The following is a 21,054-nucleotide window of genomic DNA, read 5'->3' on the forward strand; positions in this document are numbered from 1 at the left end:
ACTTTATTTTAATCTTATTTTCATTTGATTCCTACATTACCATCATTCTACATTGTTATTCTTTATATTTACATATGTTGGATTTGCTACTCTATGTGAGCCCCAATTGCCCCTCATGGACAAGTAAAGTTTTCTGATTCTGAGTCTGATTCTGCTCCCTTAGGAGGTCACAAAAACCAATCGTCCCTATGATGGGTTAATTCCTGATCCCCTCCATCCTCGTCACTCCCAGAGTGAAAACTCAACACTTCCATCTCTGCTCTCTCCAGTTCTGCCTCCCATCTTTTCCTCAGTGTCTCTGAACCAGACAACATCACTGGTCTCACCACTGTCTTCTACACCTGTCCTTCCATTCTTGCTGAGACTCTTTTTTTATCACCCCGACACTTCCAATCATTCCAACAACGGAGTTTCCTACAAGTTTCCTTGCTTCATTTCCACTCTCTGTAATAATAATAATAATTATAATTATAGGAAACGGAGATTTGCTCTTACATCAGTGCCAGTAAACGGTTTATTACGTCCAACAGTAATCCAGCAGCTGCATCTGCGTGGGTTTTACTTGTTTTTGGACGTATGATGCCATCTTATGGCTATTTCTGAGATTGCAACGGAGAAAGACGATTTGAAGAGGATTTCATTTAAAGCTAATTCTTTCTTCCCTATTTTTTTTCCAGATCGTGATGATTTCAATGTGTTTTCGTGGGGCAAAGAGTAGACGTGATTTCCACATCCAAAATAACCAAAACCTGAATCATATATTAAAAGTCAGTGAGGAATTACCCAGCAAGACTTTGTCTGGAAATGATCTTGTTACAAGAAAATCACCAGGATACAACAAATACCACAATCACTGGCTGACAAAAAAAAAACAAACAAACAAAGCACCCAGGCAAAATCTTTGGTTATTATTAAATATATAGGACCAATGACTATACTTCAGTTGGAAGCTGATATAATGTTTTCATTTAAAATATAACAGTGACTGCAGTTGCAAAGCCGTGTAAATCTTCCCTTTCAATATGGCGTCAATGCCCCCTCCTCCAGCCCGATCTTTTCCAAGAAGTTGTATCACAAGTATGACAAATGTCGCTGTAACACTTGCCTCATTTGGTATCACGCCCCTCTGGTTAATGTGTGACCGAGTAGAAGCCGGCGACAGCGCCCCTACTGGCGATTAAGCGAAATCACACGCTTCTCAACCCCTGCGTTCCCACTCTCGTCCACAAGGGGGCGATAGAGACGTGCCGGGTGGGGTCAGGAAATGCGGTCGCTTCCTCTCGCGATCTCATTGGTCCGTTCGCCTCCTTGTGGCACGTCTCCGGCCCTCCGATTGGTCACCGGCGCGCAGCGCCCGGCGTGCGATTGGCGGGGAGCGCAGCGCTGCTTCGTGGGCTGAGAAGTTGATGATTCCGTTGGCTCCTGGCTGCCGAGTAGTGGAGACCGAGGTGGCGGAGGGCCGACGGCCGAGACATGGCGAGAACGGTGACCGAGAGAGGAGACGCGCAGGGCCCCGAGGAGCAGGGGCCCGGCCGGGGCGCGGCCAGATGGGGCCCGCAACACGCCGGAGCCCGGGAACTGGCTAATTTATACTCGTCAGGTGAGTGGATCCTCCTTCTCGAGGTTCTTTACGAGCGCCAGTGGAAGCGCCGTGACATAACAACAGGCTCCGGGTTACTTCCAAAGTCACAAACTGCAGAGAAATTGGAGAAAACACCCTGAAAACTCAATCGAAGGACGAATATGTCATCGACATTTGAATAAACAATAGGCGACATTCCGGAGCTCCTTGGGAGCCGCGCCGCCGCGGTTACACAATAAGAGTCATGTGAGATTCGGCGATCCGAGTCACCGCCTGATGTCCTCTGACATTTGGAGCACGGAGCGGGTTTGGAGGCCCCCAGGGGCCCCGGGGCCCCGGACACCTGGACACCCCGGTTTGCCGTGACCTTTTCACAACAGTGCCAAGTCACACTCCCCCTCCCTGCAGGCGGGGAGTGTTCAGACCTGGAGAACCAGGTAAGGGGACTGGCCAGGGGCCCCGCCTGGACCCTTTGACTGGCATGATAGGTATTCCAGTTAAACCCCCTCCCACTGTCAGAAATGCACATCATCTTCACGGATGTTTCCAGTCATGTCAAATCTAAGCTGTGGACAGAGGATTTCTGTGACCCGCAGGTGAAAAACAACCCAGGGAAGATATTAGGAGTTCTTCTCCCACTTTGCTTTTAAAGTAAACATACATGAGCGGGTGTAAGAGCAAATTCTCGACACAAACAAATGAACTGGATTAGTTTCCAGTGCAATGAGACCTTGATTATAATTGTACGTTCTTGCCGTTTTCTCTGTAACACTAGCTGAAATGTTTTTAGATCGTTCAACATCTAGGTACTGTTTGCAGGTTTTCTTTTGGTCGGTGCTCATGGTCTCACGGCATCAACCACTCTGATGTAACAAACACATGAACGATGAACTGCATGATCAAAGATCCAAGAGCAACATTATAATTAGATTCCACAATGTCATCATAAACAAAACAAACCGAGACAATCTACTGAAATGATGCTATGTTCTTACAGTAATCTTATATTTAAAGGAGGAAAGGGCCACGCTTTGACCGGATATCCTGGTCTATTTTCAATGATGTGATTGTTTATGATCAGGTCATCCTAAAACATGCGCGCCTGCGTGAAGCTAAGTTGTTCTTTTTTGCCGTCAACGTGTTCGGCGGGATCTTATTACCTTGCTGCAATGTGGTTTTGCAAAATGCTGAAATGCTGCTCACAAGGTTCACGCAACGATGGGCCGAGAGAGGAATGTTGCCTCACTACGTTCAGGTTGTCACTCTCCCAAAGCCTGGTATGATAATCATATTACGCTGACTATCTCACTCACCTTTGGACATTTGGATTAAATGACGTCCTAACATTTTGAACTATGGACGGGATATATTTAGGAAAAAGAACGGTTGACCTCTATATGCAAAAGCGTTTTGCCTGCGACTTAAAATACTGCACATGTTCTAACAGCTTGTGTTTCTTTTGAAGGCAAACGAAGTCAAGAGTGGGCCAGTGTGGTCCTCTGTTTTTCTCTCATGGCCTTCAATTTCATTCACCTCCTTGCCAACTTCCACCTGGGACACTCGTGGTCCATCGTTTTGGGTATCGGTATGTACAGACTTTGAAAGATAATGTAACGGAAGCGTAGTTCCTCGCGCTTGATTTTCTGCTCTGCCGTGCCGCCCTCCCCTTCAGTGGCAGGAATCCTCACTGCAGACTTTGCGTCGGGGCTCGTTCACTGGGGCGCCGACACGTGGGGATCCGTGGATCTACCCATCTTCGGAAAGGTAAGCGTCCCCAAGTCGTACGTCAAAACTCAAATCCATTCCGAATGGTCCAAAAAACATCCGCGTCCTTTAATTTTCTTGTCTTTGTAGCCTGTGTTTATTTTTTCATTGTTTTTCACCCCTTTGCACTGTCTGATCTGTCCCGCAGGCCTTTATACGACCATTTAGGGAGCACCACATTGACCCCACAGCCATCACCCGTCATGACTTCATTGAAACCAATGGTGACAATTGCATGTTGACCATAGTCCCTCTCGCCAACATGGCCTTCAACTTCCTCACCCTCTCCCCTGGTGAGTGTCGTACCAACAAACTTGGCATTTGATGCTGCATGAAAAACATCACATTCAGATCTGATATGTCTTCCCCCCCCTGCCATTTGCCTCGGAACGAATAATTAGCTCAGCCGAGAGGTCACCACTCTGCGCTCCTCGCTGGAGTTGTCCCAAAGGACATCTGCCGGCGATCTACTGGTAACCGGGGATTAACTCAGCAAGTTTTTCTGCTCAGGGCTTGCATGCAGAAGAGATAAAATAAGTGATGTTCTTGGTTTTCTGCAAATCTTTTAGATGAGCTAACAACAAGGAGGATTGGTAGTTGGGGGGGGGGGGGGGTCATGTACCTGCTACCCAGCCTTATTGAATCCAATGTGACAATACCAGAAACTGCAAGAAGGAGGATTTCGAATTGATCGGTGTTTTCGACAAGTCAACCGCATCGAGGGAGTAAAGTCCTGTAAATACAGCCACGGCGGAGCTCGCGGGATATCACCCTCCCCGTAGCTGCACATCAAACTAGAAACCTGCAAGGGATTGTAGTGAAAGAAAAATGGCATGCAATGACGGGAGGCTATTGGGTAGGCAGCTGAAGAATATAGGGAGTTTAATCTACAACAGCAGAGAAGGAATTTATGGAATATCACTACAGACAGACATAGCCGATGACATCGTCTCGGTGCAACGGAGCTCGGCTTTCATTGGAAGACTGGGATGATACTTGCGAGTTAAGGTGTTGGGGGATCTGAGCTGTCAGCAAGGGACTACGTGGCATTACTCTTAAAGCCCCACTTTCAACATGCTGCCCAAAAGTTGAAGCTGACGGGGTGAAACGTATCTATTGATGCATTCAATGACAACTGGACGATGAGCTGGAAAGCTGAGGAGGGTGAGGGCTCGGTCGGAGCTGTAATACATCTTGACCGATGCCAACCACAGTGAAACCTTGCTCGAGAAAAAGGAAATAATCTAGAATGGACGTCAACCATCACACGACCTCAGAGGAGACGACGACGTCTTCTGAAAAAGGGTCTTGAAAGACAATTTTCACCAAAGGGGGGGAAATGAAGTGTCCAGGATTTACTCAAACGGCCTGTTTGTGTGAAGCAATAGCCGCGATAGGTCGGATGAGCATCGAGCGATCTTCAGCCAGTCGGCCTGAGGTGAAAAGATGACTGATCGAGCCACTGCAGACTTTTTTTTGGCCCAACCAGTGCGTGCGCGTTCGTCTGTATGTTAGTGGGTCAACCATATGACATTAAAAAAAAAGACAAATTAAGTGCCATAATGGTGGAAAAATATGAACATTTTAACTAATAGGAGAGTGAGATTAGTAAAACCAAGTGTCTCCTCTTCTCATTAGTTGTGATGGAGCTTGTTAAGACCCAACAGATCCAAACAATCTTGCTGTGCTGCGAGCTGCACTAGACACAAGATGGAGCTCGGATCATCGAAAAAACACCAAGCTGAGCGGCCGCAGGCCATTTTGGACATTTTCTCAAATGAATCCAAGACAGCGTCCGGGTCCAGAGTCACCTTTTCCACAGGTGTTTCTCACAGATGACTGTCCATGTGGGATTCTGACAAACTAAAAAAAAAAAAAAGATTTTGAAGATAAGAGCCCAGACAGTGTGAAGGAGAATTGACGTGATGTAACTAGGGCATGGAGCCAGTTTATCATATGGCCATAAAAAGTGACTCAATGGATTTTTTTCCTCTGTCTTAATGATTTCTGCACCATCTGCCATCGAGTGACATTTTATAAACCCTTTACTAAGGTGAATTGAATTGGATTATCATGTTAATTACGCTTCAGCCATGAATGTTCCCAGCAGTTGAACAAGTCTGAGGAAGCACTACAAGATCTTTTGCAGGATTTTACCGACGATTCAGTCGGGCACCGGTCTGTGATAGTCTGTGTTGCCAGTAGGCACAGAAATCTGTCAGTGTGTGAGCAGAACAGACCTCCCATTGCCAAGTGTGTGATGGGAATAGACCAGACCACAGTTTTGTCACCTTCAATCCAGCTGCAAACGTATGTCGTCAACAGTCAGAGAGTCGGCAGGACATGGGAAACTTTGTCTAAATACAAAAGGAATCGGCGGAATATCAAAACGGTGATGTCGAACCGCGAAGGATGACAAAGCAAAAGTGGACTATACTAATGGGAAGAAGCAGACGGCTGTAACAGCAACAGCAAGGCGTTTATCTGCCTTGTTGGTTTACCTTCTAAGCTGTTGCTCTCATAAAAATGGTTGTTCTCACAAGAGTTTCTTGCGCTCAGTTGGCTCGACACGTCACCGACAGGGGGGTTCTTGACTTTCGGCGTAATTCCATTTTTACAGTGTCATGTAACACATTATTTGCTGTAAGTTGCAACTCACATACTGTGGGTAAGCGCCTATGCCACTCACCTATGCTAACACAGTGGTAAATGTAAACAAAGCCCGGCTCGCCAACTATTTCACACGCAAAATTGGTTTTGTCGCAAAATGATGGAACAAGTCCTTTCTTGATACATTTATAGGAGACAGAAGAAGAGAACACTGTAGGTTGAGGACTGTCAGTAAGTAGTCTGCGATCCCTCATCGGGTGCAGTCGTCAAACGTTTGCTCCCCAGTGCTTTCGTCATTTGCCAAAACCCATCGGATTTTGTGTCCTCCAAGTCTTTTCAAAATCAGTAGCGACAGTGAAAGTTGTGTAGTCAAGAGCGCGCCCACCTGCTCCCTGTGAATTCCGCGGACAGTGACCTGCTTTATTCCCAAGTCACGTGTTACACTGGAGGACCGGCCAGTCCAGTTTAAACAATTCTGACATTTGCATCTCACATCCAGCTCCCCCCCCCTGCAATGTTCATAGGACATATGCAACTGTATGTACTCTTCACCCAGTCCATGTCTTCTTTCTCTTACAGCGGAGATTTACCATATCTACCCCTGGTACTGCTACTTGTTTGCACTCGCCATCTTCGTGACGCTCACAAACCAGATCCACAAGTGGTCACACACGTACTTCGGCCTGCCCCGCTGGGTCGTGTTCCTACAGACTTGTCACATCATCCTCCCACGCAAGCACCACCGCGTCCATCACGTGTCTCCGCACGAGACATATTTCTGCATCACCACAGGTTTGTTTACACAGAATCACGATGAATCGAACTTTTTTTTGGGGGGGGGGGTTCGAGCTAGCTCAGCACAATGCGAAAAATCAAGATTTGGTCCTTGGCCTTACCAGTGACTTTTGCTGCCTACGTCTATCTAGGTACTATCTAGATATCTAGGTAACAGGTGTTTGTTCAGTCACTCATCAGGTAGCAAGGTGAGAAACGCCTTGTTGAGTATGAAGAAGTACTGAATAGTAGTACCTTCAGGCTATAACACTGATCTTGTTAAAATTTTGACAGTTGGATCGCCTAGGTAAAAATAGATTTAAAGAAAAACGCACTTTCATCGTCTGATTTTGGAGCTTTATTGGGGAATAGTGCGATAGGTGCGATTGATAACTTTCTGTCTTTTTCCCCTCCAGGTTGGCTGAACTACCCTCTAGAGAGGTTGGGCTTCTGGAGGTACCTTGAAGATCTTATTCAGGGTGTGACAGGAGAGAAACCCAGGTCAGATGACCTGAAATGGGCTCAAAAAGTCAAGTAATGCCGCAGACTAACTGCACCCTACCTCAGAAGATGCTGGATCCGTCCAGACTTCTCACCCCCTTTTTTGCCTCACTTGAACTGTAATCTATAAGAGGAAAAACTTAACGGTTTCTGATGCCATAGCTTTAAGTCTTGCACATTCTGTCTGTTTTTCAAGGGGAAATTTCATAACTCACTGTTGAAATCATTTCAAACTGCAATATATCCTCATGTCTAATGTAAATCAATATTTTTGGGGAGGGTTTGCAAGGAAAATATGATCAGACACATAATTAGCAATGAACTTCAACAGCAAGGATTTTATTTTACTCTATAAAACTCAAAATGATCCAAAGTAAGAGCGCTCCTCCAGAGTCAGCTGTTCATTTGAAGAGGTGACGAGTCATCTTATATTTAGCACCGCTTTATTTACCTTGGATTGGCTTTCGTGACTGCCCAATAAAAGGTTTATTTGATGTGCAATTGACAGAATTGGGTTTGAGATAAGATACTGAATGGTGTCGAGACCGAAGTTCATAGATTTTGGAATACGTTACCAATGTCAATAGCTAAAGAACAAATTTGTTTAATCCTGTTACACATGCGGGTTCAGCAGCACATCCTCGAACCCGTTTCCGAATGAAATGCAAGTATAATAATGCGATTGCAATATTCAGCTGACACCCTCTGGTTTAAACCAAGCTTGTGCCATATTTAACTGTTAAGTCATGGCTTTACGGAGGGAACGATATAATGATTACAGTTTAAACTTAATGCCAAACTTATACCATCGGGGTGCTAAACGGCAAGTCAAAATTCCAAAAAATTGCGGTTGGTTTTTTGTGATCAGGATTCCGGGTTTTTCTTTTTTTCTGGACAGCCGAAGGTCTGTCACAACCGCCTGCATTTTTTGATGACAGTGCAAACACACAAAAAAAAAAATGACTCAGGCAGAGTTGACAGAGTAATCTCACAGGGGGGAGAAGGCACAGGAAAATTGCTGCTGTTCTAAAAGCTAGGCCATTAGCAATTTGGGCAAATGTAGTTGTCACTCTTTCTCTGGCTGCATTAGTGACCTTTGCAGATGATCACATGACCTCTGACAGAAGGACTCTGGTTAAGCATTTAAAGAAAGAGGCACATGCAGTTTTGTCGAGCTGCCTTAGACACCACACATGCAGTACTTTTGTAATATTTCTGTTGTTTCGCTTCATTTACGGCCTTTCTTCCTGTTGTCGGAGTGATTATCCTGTCTTCCCGGGACCTGCCTCTCGGAGTTAATCACACACAGACACACACAATCTCAAGTCATGTGCCAACAAGATGTAACAGTTTCCACCCCTCACATCTTGCTCTACTTTTCGTAACGTCGGAAGGACCTGTCTGTCTCAAGAGCGTAACATTCCCCTCGAGTAGTGTTGCCACGGTGTGCCGTCTTGGCGACCGTGATTTGCAGACTTTGGCGATGTTACAAGGGCTTCAGTGAAGGCTGACGAAACAGTGCTTTCTTCACTCCTGTAGAGTTTATGTACTAAATCGGGTGAACGTTGTTTTGTTTTTGTTTTTGTTTTTTTTCAAACGCTTTAGTCAATACTTTGTAAATGTAATGTACAGCAAATAACTATGCAGTGTAATAAGAGGCCCTTAATGATATGTCTTAACTTATCTGATTAGATTACAATGCCTTTCTTTTTCTAATAGTTTACAAATATCTGCAAAGGTGGGAGCACTTAAGATTTAGTCACTTATTGAAGTGCATGACTAAAATACCTTATATTAATTATGATGTCAGTTACACAGGTGAAAGAATGCATGCGTGGATACAGCATGTCGACACGTGCGAGCAATACACAGGGCGACTAGCCGTGCTTTGACTGTGCGAAGTAGACACTGACCAGGGACGAGCTACGCTTGCAGGTAAAAATCTATTGCACTGCTTTCAAAAAGACGATCCCCGAATCTGGACCAGAGGGTCCGCGAGTTTGAAACCACCGCAAAATCATTCACTTCCTAGGAAATCCTGTAAACCTAACTGGTGTGAATTGGAGAAGTGAAACCACCGTTTGTTTTTAGGCTTGACCGATGTAGAAGACTCAATTATTAAGCTAGTCAAAGTAGGCAATTTAAGTAGAGTAAAGGCTGATTTTGAAGCCAAAAATTATGTTTTGTAATATGAAATATTCCAGTTTTTGAATCCTTTATACTTGATTATATAACGTAAACCACCATAGGTCAACTGCAACAGAACACCGCAGTTTGCATAGTGCTTGTAGAGTATTGTGAAAAGCAGTTTTAGGCCGCGCTCGATAGGTAAATATATAAGCTGGTAAATCAATGCTCATTGTCACTGCAACAAACTTCGAGGCTCACGTAGAGATTATATTTATGTAGGTCTTTGTCAGTATTAGGGGGAATATAAGTAGGTTTCCGGCTGCTGCCAGACACACGAGAGCTTGGAAAAGGCTATTATTATGTGCAGGTTTTTTGGGGGGCATTGTCGGAAAATTTTGTATTGTGGTGATAGCAAAATAATTCGAGGGACGCTTTGTATTTGTTTGTGTAACACTGCGAAGTAGGATGACTGCTAGGGTTAATGTTAATGACATGTTATTGGTCCAGAGATGAAAAATTATATACACATATATATATATTTTTCTGTCAAAGTACATGCTAAGCTTTATTGTAATCTCTGAGACAAGTTTTCTAACTTGCTATTTAATGGCTTTGGTAGTGAGGAGTCGAGCTAAAAGTACAGATTTTAACATGAATTAACGTAGATCACTGTTTTAATATTGACACTGTTAGTAACGTTAAGACTGCAGTTTCGCAGATGAACGATGGCTTTATCACTCGTTCCCATCTTTTATTGGCCAAATAGCCTGGTGATTTTTAAACGGGGTCAAGAGTAGCCATAAATACAATAGCCACCGTTGTTAAAGTAAAAACCTGTGATCGGACTGTGTTTGGTTGTGCCGTTTGGACAACGGGCTCTCATTCGTGGATTTGAAGGGTATTTTCGAGACGCGGCGAGATAGAATAGGTCCCTTTTTCACCCGAAAAGAGGTTTGACGAACGTTGGTCAGCAGAGATGTTGTTTTGGTTAAAATTACTTTTTTGTATAGCTCCTTGAACTGTTCTCTCATGGAACTGCCTCATTCTGTCCCAAATTGATGAACTGGAAAATCCTGCCAGCAAAAGGGGAAACTAGCTTATTGATGGACTTTAAATCACGTTTCACTTGCCTCTCGCTTCTTCTGAGGCAGGACCCGTGTGGATGTCGTAGTTGGTAATGTATGCCGGTGGTGGTGATGGAGTTTTAGATATCAGAATAATGCCTTGATGCCTTTTTGTTGTCCTCCATTTTGGAGACTTACAATGTGTATAGTAAACTGTATTTATAACTAAACAAAATAAAAGGTTCACAAGTACCATTACCTATTTGTCTCTGTGTTGTTTTTTTTTCTCCATTGCTTGAACTAGCAGCATTTTTACAATACTGATCACAATAAGGCCATTGTTTAGTGACCACCTTTTACCAAAAGCAACTGTTGCATAACGTTGCATAATTCTGTCTTTATCTTTCTCACAAACACACACACACAGGCTAATCTTGTTCAGCCATTACATTGATAGCTCTTCATTACATGCAGTCTCAACCACACCCAGAATAAATTCCTATCCAATAATAACCTTGACTGCGGCCAAAGAAAAAATGATGATTCATCACATTAGGACAGGCGACACTTTCCAAAAGAAATTGGCCTTTGTATCGGAAACAGGAGCCAAGGCGTAACAATTTCTCTGAGCTGTTGATCAAACCGGTAAACTTGTTGACTTGAAGCATCTCTTCAAGCTGAATTCTCCGGAGCCGTTTCAGCTCCAAGAAAAAACAGTATTGTAATACAATGTACAAATGCAACTTCTTTTTCATCTTAAATTCAGGCTCAAAGGCTCGAGTGTTTGTTTTGTTTACGAGGTTTTGTAAACAACACAGTTAATCAGTCATACATATTAATCTTTTTGAATTTCATCAACAAGTAAGCCCCCTACTTTTCAGTCACTCAATTCATCCTGAAAAGGGCAGTTGACTGTTTCTTAAATGGATTTTTAAGAGACTCGTATGTGTTGCTAAGGAGACCAAAAACGCCAAATTGCAGTAACTCTCCAAATTGACAGAGGGAAGCATGAACAGGATTCCTCTGTGGCTCGATGAGGACAAACAAAGGCCCGACAGAAGCACTCAAAGGCATCGACATTATTTACTGGTAACACCCATGCCGCTCCCTCTCAGACAAGTCAGCTGGTAATGTCTGGCCATGTACTGGATAAATGCGCTGACACCTGTTGGCCCGTTTTGGGTTCTCCGCGGCTTTGTCTTACACATTTTCTTGGGCCCTCGACCACCCGATTCCTAAAAAGATTGTTATTTTTGCAAATGATTGGAGGTTTGGTGCGTTGGCACCGGGGATCCAATGGCCGGAGGCATTGGATCATAGAACAACATTCTGGTGATCCCAGCCAAAGAGACAATTCATCACAACATCAGCCTCAAGTTGGGCCCTACCATAGTGGCCCCTAACAAAGTTGCAAAAAACCTCGGCGTCATGATCGACGATCAGCTGTCATTCTCCAAGCATATTACTTCAACTGCCAGGACCTGCAGATTTGTGCTGTACAACATTCAGAAAATCAGACCCTACCTGACCCAACAGTCGGCACAGCTATTGGATCAGGCCTTGGTCATCTCCCACCTGGAATACTGCAATTCCCTCCTAGCTGGACTACCTGCTTGTGCAATAAAACCACTGCAGATAGTACAGAATGCTGCAGCACGGTTGGTATTCACTCAACCCAAAAGGGCTCATGTTACACCTCTGTTCATCCAGTTGCACTGGCTACCAGTAGCTGTCAGGATCAAGCACAAGGCCCTGACCCTGGCATTCAAAACCACCTCAGGAACAGGTCCAGCATATCTGACCGAAATGATAAGACCTTATGTTCCCGGCAGAGAGCTGCGTTCCTCTAATACAAACCTATTAGCAGTACCTTTTGCTCGCTCTAAGCGATCTCAGGCAAAACTGTTCTCAGTTCTACTACCTCAGTGGTGGAACAAACTCCCAGAAGCAACAAGACTAGCATCATCTCTCTCAACCTTCAAGAAACAGGTAAAAACGTTTCTCTTTCAGGACTTTTTACTGCACTGATGCCCCAGATCAGGTTGGCAGCAAGTTAGGCTATGCAGTGTGTGTGTGTGAGTGTGTGTACGTTTGTGTGTCTCTGTCCAAAAAAAAAAAAAAAAAAAAAAAACCCTCACTAACCCAAGCTTACTGATCTGTATATTTCCTGTGCATCGTGTATTGCAAGTGTATTTGCAGTCTCTATGTCCTCTATTGTAAGTCGCTTTGGATAAAAGCGTCTGCCAAATGCAATGTAATGTAATGTAATGTAATAGGATGAGTTAGTCATTTTAAAATTTCAGTGATGATCAAGTCATTTTCAAAGAGGCAGTTGTTTGCCCTTTATTCCTTTAACATGCTGTCAAAGCTCATCTTTTCTTTCACTTTTTCAGCATCTACATCAGTTCTTTTACCTTCGCGAGTCAGCGAATACCTCCAGAATGGGTTCGACGGTTTTCATAGCATTTTTTGGGTGACGTTTAATGAAATATTTACGTGGGATGTGTCCTATACTGCGTTTCACACAGATAACTGCTGACGATCGAAAGCTGAGAAAGGTAATTTCTCAAAGGCTACCGGAAACTTCTACGTCTGTTCTACTGATAGTGAAGTAGGTCAAGTTGTGGTGTTGAACTGTGCGGTGGTCCTCACACTACACTTAGACGGTGAGAAACAGACACGTGCACACACAGTCAGTATCACCGATCTCCGGCAACATTACTTTTGGGGTCTAGAGCTTAAAATAGAACTGTAATTTCAGAATTTAATTCAATCAGTGACCTCTCTTGTTGCCTTTGGACCAATCATTTAGCTTTTAAAAATGTTATCCTCTTCCAGTCATGCCAGGTAACGGTTCTGTTTGCCTTAAAAGTAGTTCTGTTTGTATTTCAAATGTGTAATATAATGTTCATTATAATTTTTTAAGTTCTTCCTTGAGTGTCTGCCTTGCATCCTGCGAATGTCTTGCCCCTTGGAGGTGGGACCCTACTGGGATGGCGCGTTGCTATGGCGCTCCAGCAAGTACCGGTCTGTCGCGGTGATAAGGAGCTAAGCCAAAAGGTGAAGCTCTCAATTTACGGGTCGATCTACGTTCCCACTCTCACCTACGGTCATGAGCTGTGGGTAGTGACCGAGATCACGGATACAAGAAGCCGAAGTGAGTTTCCTCCGCAGGGTGGCCGAACTCTCCCTTAGAGATAGGGTGTGAAGTTGGGTCATCTGGGAGGAGCTCGTGGTAGAGCTTCTGCTCCTCAACATAGAGAGGAGTCAGATGAGGTGGCTAGGGCATCTGGTCAGGATGCCTCCTGGACGCCGGTATTCCGGGCATGTCCATCTGGGAGGAGACCGCGGGGAAGATCCAGGACATGCTGGAGACACCGTGTCTCCGGGCTGGCCTGGGAACGCCTCGGGGTCCCCCCAGAGGAGCCGGACCATGTGGCTGGGGAGAGGAAGGGCTGGGCCTCACTGCTCTGGCCGCTGCCCCCGCGACCTGACTCCAGATACACAGGAGAAGATTGATGGATGGACTTATTCTATAGAAGTTTATTAACTGCCCTCCAGCTGAGAAACATTTGAAACTTGTGACCTGCTCCTCGTGTGTGTCCAGTGAAAAAGCTGCAAGAGGATGGAGGTGTAACAGACCAGCTATATGGGGAACGCAAGTCAGCTGTTGATGGAGTGTGCTACATAATCAAACACATGCATATTAAAAATGACTGCAATGTGGGGCGGCACAGACGGTACAGCAATCGTCATTGGAACTGAATATTCCTGGTTTGATTCCCGGCTCCTCCTAGGAGCTGAAATTAATAAAACTGAAATTATTTAAAAAAACCTATGAGGTCTTCTATGCCACAGGAGTGGCTTTAAGAAGCACTGAAAATTTTCCTCACAGCTGGTGTTTTGTGAGCAGGAAGCATTTGGAGGAAAATAATTTAATAAATGATTTTAATAAATTTGATTGATTTATATCAAAATTAAAAAAGGCATTTACTTCCTATTTCATCTGGGCTTATATATTCAAAATATTTTCCTTTCTCATGATATTTATCAGTATACGAGGCCTTCCGCTTGAGTGTTTGTGGGCATCACCAGACCACACCTCTGTGTGTGTGTGTGTGTGTGTGTGTGTGTGTGTGTGTGTGTGTGTGTGTGTGTATGTGAAGGGGGGGCGAGGCTAGCTGCGCGCCTCAGTCTGCGCCTGCGCACCAGCTTCTTGCGTGCTCGCGCCCGACAATGGTTAGGGCTGCGTGCGCGCTCCCGCTGTGTCGGAACAGGATGGCGGTCGCCGCCGGATCAGGTAAGCGGACGGGAGAAGACAGGAAAATCGACGCTAGAAGCCGCGGAGCGACCGGGCCGTAGGGCGGGAGGCGCGGCGGCGCGGCTAAGGAGCTCCGCGGTGGGGTCGGTGGCGCTGCGACGCGACCGTTCCGCCGAAGCACGCCGGCTAACGGAGAGCCGGAGCCGCGGAGTATCAATAGGAAATAACGCTATAGGCTAGGCGAACGTTTGCTAACTTAGATTAGCAGTGGTGGTGGTGGTGGGTGGAGGGGACGCGGTGTGACTTCCGATCGTGACGTGAAAACAAAGGCCGTGTTTCATCGAGAAAAATCGCCGCTCCCGAAGGCGTCCGGACGCGCCGGCCTTGCATTTTTTTTTCAATGGGTAATCCAAGGTGCAGCGGCCGCCCGCCGCCGCCGCAGGCTTGGCTGGTAATAGCCGCTCCGTTGACATCAGCGACCGCGAAAACTGATGTTTTCTACCGGTAAATATCACCGGTAGATGTCAGCGCGTCGAACGCCAGAGGTGACGGCTTTTAACGTCAACAATGACGAGACATTTTTTTTTCCCCGAGGGGGGAGGGGATGGGGTTCCCAGGTAACTCAGCTCGATCAGCGGGGATGCAACAGCAGCCTGGCAGGCCGGCGTTGTGTGGCTGTTTGTTTGCGTTACTGACACCTCCTGGGTGCAGCTGCAGCAGCAGCACATCCCTCTGCAGAGGCCAGATGATGCAGCATTGTTGAAGCTAGATGACATGTTTAAAGGGCATCACAGCGAACATCCTCTTGCTTTTTTTTTAATGGCTTTGCAGCTCCAAAACATTGCTCTAAATCCCCCTCATGCAGGGGGTGTGCATGTGAGGTCACATGTTAAAAGTGTTGTATATATGGTGTCTGTGTGAATACTAACAGGTGTCAAAGTCCCTCGCAATTTCCGGCTACTCGAGGAGCTGGAGGAAGGCCAGAAAGGCATGGGGGATGGAACCGTGAGCTGGGGTCTGGAGGATGATACGGACATGACTTTAACACGATGGAGAGGAGTCATCCTCGGTCCTCCCCGGGTGAGTGCTGACATTCTGGGAATGCGCAAAAGTGAGGGCGCCGCAGGAAGCTCATGTGTGAGGAATCAAGCTGCAGTGATTTGATATTCTAAAATACAAGAGGCGGTGTGGCTGTCACAAACCAAATCCAGAGTGATTCCATGTAAAGATTATATTATAGCATCAATTGTAGGAAACAAAATGCTTCAGCGGCCTTTCTTTATTGCTCTAAAAAAAAGATTCTGTAAAAAAAAAAAATCAATTTAGGTTAACTTAGGGATAGAAAAGACTTGTTTTAAGTAGCTCTGAGTCTGCACTTTTTAACTTGAAAGATACTAAAATAGAGATACTACAAAGATACTACAAATCTTTGTAGTTAACAGTTAAGACAATTTATATTTCATTGTATTTCTTATTCTTCCTCCTTTCTACTATTATCTATTACTGTTATGTTTTTACTTGAAACTCTGGCACAACAATTTCCTTCGGGATAAATAAAGTTGTTGTCTCATCTCATCTCATCATCTCACTAAAAGACCTCTCCCACCCCCTTTATGAGGAATAGACCCAGACTGTATTTAAGAGTGTCGCTTTGACTTGTGTGCGTCTGTCACTGTGTAACACGCCGTCCAGTCACCTCGCCCACACCTGTCTCTCTCCACAGACGAGCTATGAAAACAGGATGTACAATGTGAAGGTTGAATGTGGGCCTGGATACCCGGATTCGCCACCATTTGTCAGATTTGTGACAAAGATAAACCTGAATGGTGTGCATACCTCCAACGGTGTGGTATGTAAATGTTCAAAACCGCCTTTTCCACTTATATTAAATGTATATGCGTATGTGTTTTCTGATTTTAACAGCACCTTCTTGCGTTCGGGACTGAGTACATGGTGCACACAGGAAGGGCTTTTCATAACTGCTCATAACTGATCTGTAAAGTGCTCTGCAGAGATGCTCCCTGAAATATCACACAAATGTAAACATCGCTTTCAAGATCTCAAAAGGGAATATCTCTTTGGAAGTCTCCTCCTGTCGCACTGAAATTGCACTCATGGCAGTCAAAGAGTAAAATCAATTTAAAATGAAGGCACCTCAAAATTAGATTCCTGCAGAACACACGCAGACTTGTTGCCGAAGGGAAAACTTGTCGGACCGTCTTCAAAAGTCGGTCTAACATAAGGGAGCATTTGTTGAAATTGCTGCTCTCTATGTTTCAGGTGAAGAATATTCTTTATCCTTTTTCTTCCCCCTTCGCTAAAAAGCTGCCTGCCAGCTATGAATTCATGTACATGGAATATATTGAGAGTTGTTGTGTTTTGGTAAAGGACATTTTGAATTCTGGTACGAGATTATTGGTAGTGTCTTTTAAAAAAAATAAAAAAAAATTGATTAGATTATCAACCAGCATCGGAAAAAGGTATCGTAAGCTGTGTCTCAGTCAAAGAGCATTTAAAAGGCTGAGGGGAAGAAAAGAAAAAAAAAAGACAACCTGGCACGGAGGCCATCTGCAGTCCTGCCGCACCTCCTCGCATACACACAGCATTCAGCTGCTTCCGCTGATTTGAAACCAGGATGACAAAGACATTTTTTCATTGGTCGATATTATCTACCAAGTCACGATAATCTGTGGTCTCTGTAGTGGAAGGACGTAAAAGGGGATATAACCTATTTTTTTTTTTTAAACTTGAATACAGTGTCTTACCTTAGAAACTTTGAAAAGCAGAAGATGGGAGCGAGTGATTGGCAGAAAGTAAGATTTGGAATCGATTGCAGGTGATGTGGAAACCCACCAAAATGTTTAGACAAACGCTTAACAAAGGATGTTTAAGGTCGACGTCAGATACGAGACAAGCTCACGCTTCTGCCTGTGTGTGTGTGTGCGGGCCCGCAGGTTGACATGCATGCAGTGACGGCGCTGGCCAAGTGGCAGAACTCCTACAGTATCCGGATGGTGCTGCTGGAGCTGCGACGGCTCATGACCTGCAAGGAAAACATGAAGCTTCCCCAACCACCGGAGGGCCAGATCTACACCAACTGAGCCCGCGCCGCTCCTCGTTTTCCTCCTTTACCCCCTCCGACTTTCTGTTCGCTTACATCCCTTCATCCCATCTACATTCCATTGGCTGAGTGAACATGCACACGTTGCAGAAAACTTCCGCATACGTGCAAACATACTTCCACTCCCTGGCCAGTTCATTGGGTACATCTTTACAATTGAATGCAACTCAACACAACATATCTGCTAGAAAGTGCCGTTTACATTCGACGAGTTCTTGTTGGTACCGTTAGAAACTAGATAAACGACCGTTGTTTACGTCACGGGTAGCGCCGCAATACGATTCACTCTCTTTCTGTGGCCAGCTAGCCACATGATTTACCGGGCCTCGTCCCCGTACATAGCACCCGGCCTTCCCCCCAAGTATTTTTACACACTTCAGCTATGATGTCACAAAGGTGATCATCAAGCTTCAATTCAAATGCCAATAACCCCCCCACCCACTCCAGTTTGAAAAAGCCTTCCCTGTGGTTATGTAGTCACACCTAAAATGTAAAGCGGGGCCACGACGACCCTTCCTCGGGGCCAAACTCTATGGGACCTCACTGCAATGGACCGAGAAAGGAGCAAATCCAAAATTGGAAACCCATTTCTGCATGAGTATTTACATAAACAGAGAAATTGTGGAAAAACTTGAAATCTGCAGTGACAGAACTACCAGGCCCTGTTAAACCTCATAGAATACAGTGATGTCTGTCCTATTGAGACAAACAAAAAACAAAAAAAGAAAACGCCCCAAGTGTGAGCGTGTTTAACAAACAAAAGTTGTCCGCATTGTGGTGGCAGAGTGGGTGTATTGGATCACATTACATTTGTTAAAGTGTACCTAATGAAGTTCCAGACACAAACTATTGTTAAAAAGTCACTCCAGGCCCCTTTCTCAACCACCACTGGAGCTCTGGGTGGACCTGAGGGGATGCAGCAGGCGGGGGCTCCTCAGTCCACACCAGATGTGATCATTCGAATACTGTACATCTTACTAATCTTTTTTTTTTGTTTATTATTTGTTAAAAATGCAGATTGTACAATAACATAAATAATCTTATTGAGTGTACCTCTTTGTGTGTTGCCTTTTTGTAAAAGAAAGCATTGCACGTAGCTGACTAAACGTGGTTGCTGTTAGAGATAATCTCCATGTAAGGTGTACAGTTGAAACCCCGGACACGTTAAACATGGCAAAAAAAAGTGTCAATAATGTCTTGTCATGAATCTGGATATTCGCCGACATATTATCAGTGTGTCATTAAAGTAGCTTCCACTGATTTTTTTTTTTTTTCTTAGCAGGCTTAAAGGATGTACATGACTTCTGGATAGCTCAATAAGACGTCAAGAAGTGACCTCTGCGGTTGATTCAGATGCAGCTTTGTGTCTTTTATGTCAGAATTGTCCAAAGTGATCATTGTGTATCTCTACCACTATATCTGATGTTATGCATAGTAGCATAGTATGCATATCTACTGTAAGTTTCTGAAAGTCCCAGTTAAACCATGCTTGAAAATATAGAACTGAATCAGCTACCTCTTACGGTCTTGTGTAACATCAGTAGTTCTGAGTTGTGAACTTGTTTTGGCTTTTTCATGTGACAATTTGTTTTTTTCCTCTCTCTCTTTCTCTTTCGCTCCACTTCTTTTCATAAATCTGAATTCTAGCTTTTTATGGACTTGTGTCGTAGATCACTGCGTCAGAAAAAAGTTCGCGTTTGACGTTTACGACATCAAGTTACGTGGGTTTTGCCTTACTTTGGAGAAGGGTGATGTTAGCAGTCCAAGAAACCGAGATCCTTTTGCTCTTTAACGCTATTTACTACAGTTAAGTGGGAAATTAGAAAATTTCATTTTTTTTTGGCTTGATGTGCAACTTGAGACCAAAATCTTACGTTTTAGTGGGTTGCTTTTCTAACAATAGTGAAATTGTTTGGTGGATATGGAGAGCTGAATTTTACTTTTAGCTAATTAATGTTTAATATGGTGTTCTCTAGCTTTTCACTTCTATCCAGAAAAATGAAAAAATAAAAAAAGTTCATGGTACACCTATAATGGGTGTATGTACACACACACACACACACACACACACATACAAGTCTAGGCAGCTTCTTCCAGTGAAGCCTGTGTACAACAGGACAAACAGGGGTGTGACAATGAGTGGGCATAAACTTCTCGAGTAAAACAAAATGAATAGATGAGTGTGGAAAGAACAGCTTATTTTCGTACAGATCATCTGTGGGTTTAACCTCTGTTGTTGAGAGGATACATTAAAATAACCAAAAGAAGAACCCACCTGTGAAAACTGGTTAACTGGTGGATGTTAATTTCATTTTAAACTGATTTCAGGCTAAAGCTCTACATTTGCATTCAGACTAATCAGAATTGGATAGATGTTGGATTGCCTTTTTGTTTTTTTCCATTATTTCAAGTTGCTTCCGGGAGCGGAGGCTGCGTGCGAGAACATGCTGATGACGTGCAGCTCAGCATTTCATTAGAAATGACCTCATCGTTCACGGTAATTCTAACACCAACGGACGAAGACTAAGATAAGTCACGGCTGCCAAATGTGGAACAAGGCGAAAGCGCCGATTGTACCGATTTTAGATGCCTTTTTATGTTTTATTTTGTTTTTGGTTGGAGTATTTAACGTCTTGTTTACAAGGCGCTGTAGCTTTACACTCACATCAAGCTATCTCAAGCCTCAGTGAGTGTAATAGATAAAAATAGTGAAAGCTTAATACAAGGTACTTTTTCTATTGCGCGCCCCCACACACACACAAATTTGGGCTTCTTGGCAATTTATATGAGGACCCTCCAGTCAGAGAGGTCGAAGTCGAGTTGCAAGTCGCTTAAAATGCCAAGATTAATATTTTGAGGAATCGGACTTTTGACTCAGGTCTTTCCCATTGGATTCCAGTCTCCGCTCCTGGTTGATGATCTGGAACCGGCCTAAATGACTAAAAGTTCGTCACCGGTCCCTTATGGCCTTGCGCGAACAGCATGTGCTAGCAGAGGCCATTAACCCCTTGAAATCCAAAGGGCGGCTTCTCATCAACTCGGGCCTGCTAGGTAAGGTTACACCTTGAACGCAGGAAACCTGGGACTAATATCCGGTACGTAAGAATCTCTGGCTAAAGCACGACGAGCCACATATGTATTCAGTTGGTTCGCTTCAGGCTGCGCGAATCCTCAATCGACCCGGTGATACGGATCGACCAAGTTCATATCAGTTCACCCATTTTAGCGCAGGGTGTGCTCTGGCCTT

General features: G+C 44.5%; 2 protein-coding genes across 3 annotated transcripts; both read left to right on the plus strand.

Moving 5' to 3' along the window:
• The first annotated feature begins 1,402 nt into the window (after nucleotides 1–1,402).
• On the plus strand, nucleotides 1,403–10,680 carry peds1b (plasmanylethanolamine desaturase 1b). The gene is made up of 6 exons (XM_086159363.1): nucleotides 1,403–1,600; nucleotides 3,048–3,167; nucleotides 3,255–3,346; nucleotides 3,495–3,639; nucleotides 6,536–6,748; nucleotides 7,147–10,680. The coding sequence occupies exons 1-6, from the start codon at nucleotides 1,474–1,476 to the stop codon at nucleotides 7,266–7,268; spliced, it is 819 nt and encodes a 272-aa protein (XP_086015489.1). The 5' UTR covers nucleotides 1,403–1,473; the 3' UTR covers nucleotides 7,269–10,680.
• A 4,012-nt stretch (nucleotides 10,681–14,692) lies between these two features.
• Nucleotides 14,693–19,459, plus strand: LOC147227053 (ubiquitin-conjugating enzyme E2 variant 1-like). Of its 2 annotated transcripts, none has more exons than XM_086158835.1 (4): nucleotides 14,693–14,725; nucleotides 15,618–15,766; nucleotides 16,410–16,535; nucleotides 17,641–19,459. In XM_086158835.1, the coding sequence occupies exons 1-4, from the start codon at nucleotides 14,704–14,706 to the stop codon at nucleotides 17,785–17,787; spliced, it is 444 nt and encodes a 147-aa protein (XP_086014961.1). In that variant the 5' UTR covers nucleotides 14,693–14,703; the 3' UTR covers nucleotides 17,788–19,459. The 2 variants fall into 2 exon arrangements, with proteins under 2 accessions (XP_086014961.1, XP_086014960.1); XM_086158834.1 differs by having other exon boundaries at nucleotides 14,719–14,829.
• The last annotated feature ends 1,595 nt before the right edge of the window (nucleotides 19,460–21,054 follow it).

This window comes from Fistularia commersonii, chromosome 14, assembly GCF_037954325.1.
Source record: "Fistularia commersonii isolate RoL2024-O1a breed Wild chromosome 14, RoL_Fcom_v1.0, whole genome shotgun sequence".
In the NCBI taxonomy this organism is placed as follows: Eukaryota; Metazoa; Chordata; class Actinopteri; order Syngnathiformes; family Fistulariidae; genus Fistularia; species Fistularia commersonii.

Coding starts and splice junctions, on each gene's coding strand:
- peds1b (XM_086159363.1), top strand. CDS start 1,474: ATGGCGAGAACGGTGACCGAGAGAGGAGACGCGCAGGGCCCCGAGGAG. Junction 3,168..3,254: donor GTCCATCGTTTTGGGTATCG/GTATGTACAGAC, acceptor CCTCCCCTTCAG/TGGCAGGAATCCTCACTGCA. Junction 3,347..3,494: donor ATCTACCCATCTTCGGAAAG/GTAAGCGTCCCC, acceptor TCTGTCCCGCAG/GCCTTTATACGACCATTTAG.
- LOC147227053 (XM_086158835.1), top strand. CDS start 14,704: ATGGCGGTCGCCGCCGGATCAG. Junction 14,726..15,617: donor GGCGGTCGCCGCCGGATCAG/GTAAGCGGACGG, acceptor GAATACTAACAG/GTGTCAAAGTCCCTCGCAAT. Junction 16,536..17,640: donor TGCATACCTCCAACGGTGTG/GTATGTAAATGT, acceptor GCGGGCCCGCAG/GTTGACATGCATGCAGTGAC.